The sequence below is a fragment of the Rutidosis leptorrhynchoides genome, chromosome 2 (genome assembly GCF_046630445.1).
Source record: "Rutidosis leptorrhynchoides isolate AG116_Rl617_1_P2 chromosome 2, CSIRO_AGI_Rlap_v1, whole genome shotgun sequence".
Taxonomy (NCBI): domain Eukaryota; kingdom Viridiplantae; phylum Streptophyta; class Magnoliopsida; order Asterales; family Asteraceae; genus Rutidosis; species Rutidosis leptorrhynchoides.
In genome coordinates, this window is record NC_092334.1 from 636,492,259 (window position 1) to 636,498,258 (window position 6,000).

The 6,000-nt window shown below is 37.0% G+C and overlaps 1 protein-coding gene across 1 annotated transcript; it reads left to right on the forward strand.

Moving 5' to 3' along the window:
• Positions 1–2,079: 2,079 nt before the first annotated feature.
• LOC139890118 (monocopper oxidase-like protein SKU5) lies at positions 2,080–5,732 on the forward strand. The gene is made up of 8 exons (XM_071873018.1): positions 2,080–2,211; positions 2,437–2,546; positions 2,645–2,915; positions 3,142–3,259; positions 3,354–3,717; positions 4,511–4,879; positions 5,254–5,510; positions 5,618–5,732. Exons 1-8 carry the CDS (start codon positions 2,080–2,082, stop codon positions 5,671–5,673), a joined length of 1,677 nt encoding a protein of 558 aa, XP_071729119.1. The 3' UTR covers positions 5,674–5,732.
• The last annotated feature ends 268 nt before the right edge of the window (positions 5,733–6,000 follow it).

Below are 6,000 nucleotides of genomic sequence, written 5' to 3' on the forward strand. Positions count from 1 at the left end.
GAGCGATTGGTAATCCTTTGTTTAGTTTCAGGGAACGTTATTGCTTTCGAGCCTTGCTTTGTGTTTGGATCGATTGTATTCTTGTTCGTCTTTTCATCGATTGATGAAAGACTTAGTTATGTGCCAAAAAAAAGGAGCATTGTTGTTTATTTTATGAATGTAGTACTAGAACAAGAGCAGACGTACAGCAATGCTTTAAAGATTTTACAATAAAGGTGAACTTATAACTTGGCGGCTTTTATTCAATTTTTTTTTGTTTATCTGTAAATAAACCGCATTTTTATACAAAATGATTGATGATGTCTTTCAATGATTATTTAGTTTTCGTATAAAATGATTTAGAGGCTTTACGTATTAACAGTACATTTGGGTGACTTTCGAACCATTTGACACGTTCCTATAAAGGCATCTTTTTTATATTGTTTGTTTGATTCCTAAGAGAGAAACATCACCCAAATTAACTCACGTACTCTATTCAATATGGGTTGAAAGTGTCACCTCTAGTGCATATATATATTTCCTGCATTAGTTCGTTGTATCTGATCGTTAACGTCTTAAAACTGCGCAGATACTAGATAAACCTAGTCTATTGGAGCAGGGGTCAGTATTAATTTTTTTTTTTAACGGAGGGGTCAGTATTAATTTTTTTTATTATTATTATTTTTTTTAACGGAGGGGTCAGTATTAGTACAGAGACAAATCTAGAAGGACAAACAGCTTTCGCAGAAAAAAAAGAACCGACAAAAAGAAGCGACAACTGCTCCTCTTAAACCGAAACAAGTTGTTGACGTTTACTATTCAAATGGTTTGACCTGAGATGATCCAGTGGGGTCCAACTTTGTAGAAGAATTAATAAGGATCTTAGAATCGTTTGTGACTCGATCTAATGGCGGAAAACACTAGAATGAGCAATCGAATAACGGGTCATTTCGGGGTCGAATGAATCAAACCTAGGCAATGAACTAGATTAGATCGACTCCTATATGTGTTATACGGTGGGTATTGAGTTGTGGGAACGACTAGAACCAGAGAATACGTCTTAGGGTTAATGGAATGTGTAACCTCACAATAGAGGCACAAACCCGTATATATACTGTCAACAGACACATTCGGTCGACTGTCTATGACAGTCGGTCGACTGTGTGTATTCAGTCGGTCGTCCGTGTTAACTCAGTCGGCGACTGTGTACAGTTTAACTATTGATATAAAACGTTAACGCACACAAATATAAGTTCAATAGTCACAATTACAATATTGATTGTTATTACATGACTGAATGTAAACGTTTTTCAAACTCGGGATTACAAATATGCAATAACAAACTTGTTCTTTCACATAGGTATATGTTGTTCAATATATTTTGAATCTTTTGGCCCGATGCTGTCATGTTAGAGTTCATATTGTAGTTTAGAATGGTTTGAAATTTAGGTGTCCAAACGGTAATACCGTTATGGTATCGAAGTCAATAGTCTGTGTTGGGCATTGTTTTGTAATACAACTTCTTAAGTATATGAAACTTCAAATTGTCTACTAAATGTGACAGTCCTGTACTAGTTAATGATAAGTATATTTTTGTTACTTTTGTATAGTCTAGAAATGTTGACCCGCTAGGTCAAACTTTTATTTTAATCAAAAAATATATTTGCTTCAATTTTCTTTTTTAATACATTGGTGCCAGTGATTTTAATGTATTATCATTTCATTAAAAGTGATACTTTCCCATTCAATCAAGAAAATTCAGAAATTAGCAACCAATTTGAAATCGAAAGTTAGGCTGTTTGACCTCAAGTCAAACTTACAATATATTTGTATGTTCCAATGTTTGCTTGAATAAGTCAACACTTCAATACTCTTCTAGATGTGGCTTTTATTCACATGACAACAGATGACATGGTTTTATAGATTCTTCTTTCTAACATTGTTGTTATAGCATAATAATAACAAAAAACAGTTGGTTCCTTGGTATCAACTAAATTGTTGAAACCAAAGTCAGATCTCTGTTAGCCATTATCTCGAGCTTCTATTCCATCCCCCACTCTTGTTACATAGACCCGCCCATTTTGCTCCCCTGCATTCACAATGGATTCTTGTATGTGGTCCATAATAGCATTTTTTATGATTTTAATTGCTAGAACGAATGCGGCTGTAATCGATCTACAATGGGTTATAGCCACTGATGATACACGTCGACCCACATCCTTTGATCAGTCCGTACGTATACTTATTTCTCATTCGTTAAACACACTAGCCAGATGTAAACAGTTTCTGCCTACATATTTATACGTTTGAGAATTTGGTTGTAAATATTTTTAAAACTCGCACATATAGATTTCATGATTACAATCTGACTAGAAGAACATGCACAAGTTGTATATTTATAATAATGCTTTCATTAGTCTGAATGTCCGATTCATGCTTTGATGATGTTTTTAACAGGTTATAACTATTAACGATATGTTCCCGGGGCCTCTGATAAATGCAACAACCAACGATATTGTCAAAGTTAACGTTTTCAACAATTTAGTTGAACCTCTTCTTTTTACTTGGTATGCTCCAAACGTATTCAATTCCTCTGATCTTTTTTATTTATTTATTTTTATTTAAATGGCTTAAGTTAAAAAGATTGGTTTCAATTGGTTTACAGGAATGGTATCCAGCAAAGGCTTAACTCGTGGCAAGATGGAGTTTCAGGGACGAATTGTGCGATTCAACCAGGAACCAATCGGACTTATGCATTTGTAGCAAAAGACCAGATCGGTACTTTTAGTTACTTTCCATCTATAAACTATCAAAAGCTTGCAGGAGGGTTTGGACCTATTCGAGTTAACAATCGTATTGTTATTAACGTTCCATTCCCTAAACCCGAAGCTGAGTTTGATCTTCTCATTGGTGACTGGTATTTTAAGGATTATAAGGTACAAAAACTTTACTTGTATACAATTAATATTAAGAGTAGTAAAAATTTCAAATTATAGTAACTTCACTCAATGGTTACTTAGCAATTAGCATGTGTATATTAAACTTGAACTCGTTTTAACATGTTACTGGAATTGGTTGACCCGCCCAGTTTGTCTCGATCACTTTGCGATCGCATTTATGTTTGGACATCTAATTTTTTCAAATTTTCTTGAAACTTGAAAGGTCATTAGGTCAAGCCTTGGAGCATCGAGAGACGTTCCTGATATGATGTTAATAAATGGTCAACCGCCTCACGGGTATAACACCTCGAGGTTCTACGAGGTTTTCAAGGTCAATAAAGGTTTGTAAGATTGAGTTTTAAAATATATCTAACCTCTTTAATAAGTTATTGGGTCAGTGTATTAGTTTGAGAATGGGCTGGTCAAAATTTTCAGGTAAGACGTACCGATTCAGGGTATCAAACATTGGTAGCACATTGAGTTTCAATTTCAGGATTCAGAACCACAAGATGGTTATAGTTGAAACAGAAGGCTCATACACTAACCAGATCACATTGGACTCACTTGACGTGCACGTTGGGCAGTCATATTCGGTTTTAGTAACTGCAGATCTAGACGACTCATCCGATTACTACATTGTTGCGAGTCCTAAACTATTGAACACCTCAGATGATAGCCTGCTAGTAGGTAAAGCAGTGTTGAGTTACAGTATTTCGGGTGCACCCGTTAGTGGTCCTATCCCCGACGGTCCTGACCCATGGGACATTGAATTTTCGGTGAACCAAGCAAGATCAATAAGGTATATAAAGCTTATACCTGGCAAACGGGTCAAGTTGGGTCGGTTTTGGTAAGGGGTCAAAAAGGTTTTGGGTTGAAATGGGTCATGCGTCAAACGGGTCAGATTTTAAACGGGTCCAAATGGGTCAGGTTGGGTAACGGGTCATGGGTCAAATGGTTCGGGTTGCGTTTGACTATTCGGTTTCGCATTTCAAATTCTCTTTTGAGATACAGTTTCAATTTTTTGTTTTCAGCTTCGCGTTTTAGTTTTCCGTTTCGCAAAGCTAAAAACTGAAACTAGAATCTGAAAACTCAAAACTGAAAAATTAGATTGGGAAATTGGAAATAAACCTGGAGCTCGAAACTAGAAACAGAAACGCAAATTTGGGAAACTGAGAATTGAAACGTGAAACTGAAAAAAAAGAATTGAAACGCGAAACTAAAAATTGAACTATGGAACTGAAAACTGAAACTGAAAATTGAAATGCGAAACTAAACACGAAACCGAAGACTGAAATGCAAACTGCTGAAAACAGAAACGCGAAACTTAAAATTAAAACACGAAACTAAAAAATGAAAACTTCACATCTCGACGGGACCCATAAACAAAGCTTGCGAAACTGCTTTAATAAAGCTCTTGACATGTTTTTCTTTTGCCTTTTTGGGTTGAATGAATTGGATTGACCAAAAACATGTAGGCCAACATGAAAAACCAAAAGTTTAAATAGTACTCCATACAAAACTATATATATGCAACAGTATGAACATAAGATTTGTGTTATACTAACATTGTTTTGTTTCATTTGTTAAATCAGATGGAATTTGACAGCAGGGGCTGCACGGCCTAACCCGCAAGGTACCTTTAACGTATCAAACGTGACCTTATCAGCAACTTACATTCTGCATGGATCAAAAGCCAACATTGGTCCTTGGTTCCGCCACGTGGTCAACAACGTGTCTTACGCCACTCCTGCGACACCACTAAAACTTGCTGATTATTACGTCAATGGGTCTGGTGTGTATCGGCTAGGTGACTTCCCGACCCATTCTGTCAAAGACATTGCCAAGTTTGGTGTTTCGGTTGTGGGTGCCATACACAAAGGGTGGCACGAACTCGTCTTTCAAAATGATCTTTCCGTTATGGATTCTTGGCATTTAGATGGCTACGGATTTTACATTGTCGGGTAAGTTAATTTGGCCTTACAAAAAGAAACACGAGGTTTGACCATGCACGACTCCGAGCAACTCGTAAAACGAGTTTTAGCCTTGATATTAGTCGGCTCGCATAGCGAGTTGTATCGCTCTGGAGCAGTGGCAGAACTTGAACCCGAATACAGACGGGGCGGGTGTGAAAATTTAATAAATTTTTCATTGTCAGCAGAGCTAAACACTAAAAAAAACCTTATTTATTGGTAAAATGATTTTAGTGTACATTTTTTTCCCGTTAAATCCAGGTGAATCGGATACCCCCTTAGGTGCTCAGGAATCATGTTTATATTGTAGTAATCACTTTCTTTTATTTAAAATGTGCGAAACTAATGCTGAAATCTTCTTTCAGATTTGGAAAAGGAGAATGGACTTCGGGGTCACGAAGTACATATAACCTGTATGACCCCGTGGTCCGTTCCACCGTTCAGGTTTACCCGGGATGGTGGACAGCGGTCTATGTGTTTCTTGACAACCCTGGAATGTGGAACCTGAGGTCACAACATTTGAAACATTGGTATTTGGGACAAGAGCTCTATGTTAGGGTTCATGATGACGATCCCAACCCGGCTAAAGAGTATCCTCCACCCGAAAACCTCCTTTTATGCGGTGAGTGAATCATGCCTACTGCACCATGCCCCAATATTGATTATTTATTCTATTGTTATTACTAGATTATGAAATAATAATTCGATTTTTGTTGGATGTGTATGAAGGTATGTTCGGTGAGATAGCGCCAGGTGGTGCACCTGAGCCTCAACCCGGAGGGTGATAAGACTGATGGTGGCAACGAACATAGCATGGTCCTAATTTCTCTTGTTGACATTGTAATAATAAGTAAGCTTTACTTTGTGTTGTATAAGATTAAAATGACATTGAATATTTTGACGCCCTAGTGCATTGATAAATATATGTTGACGAATGACAAGTAGCATCATGTATGCTTAGGATTGCAAAAGTTAAGGATTGATACATGTAGAACATAATTAACCATGATTTTCAGTTGAACTATTTATGCGCTTAGGTGGTGTATTTGTACACTAGTGTTGGTGTAGGATCCTCACTTATGTGAACCGCCATTGCCATTGCCATTGCCATC

Bases quoted from the DNA above. Each gene is read 5' to 3' on its own strand.
- LOC139890118 (XM_071873018.1), top strand. From the start codon at position 2,080: ATGGATTCTTGTATGTGGTCCATAATAGCATTTTTTATGATTTTAATT. The intron at 3,260-3,353 runs GTTTGTAAGATT...CAAAATTTTCAG, and splicing joins GGTTTTCAAGGTCAATAAAG to GTAAGACGTACCGATTCAGG. The intron at 4,880-5,253 runs GTAAGTTAATTT...ATCTTCTTTCAG, and splicing joins TACGGATTTTACATTGTCGG to ATTTGGAAAAGGAGAATGGA.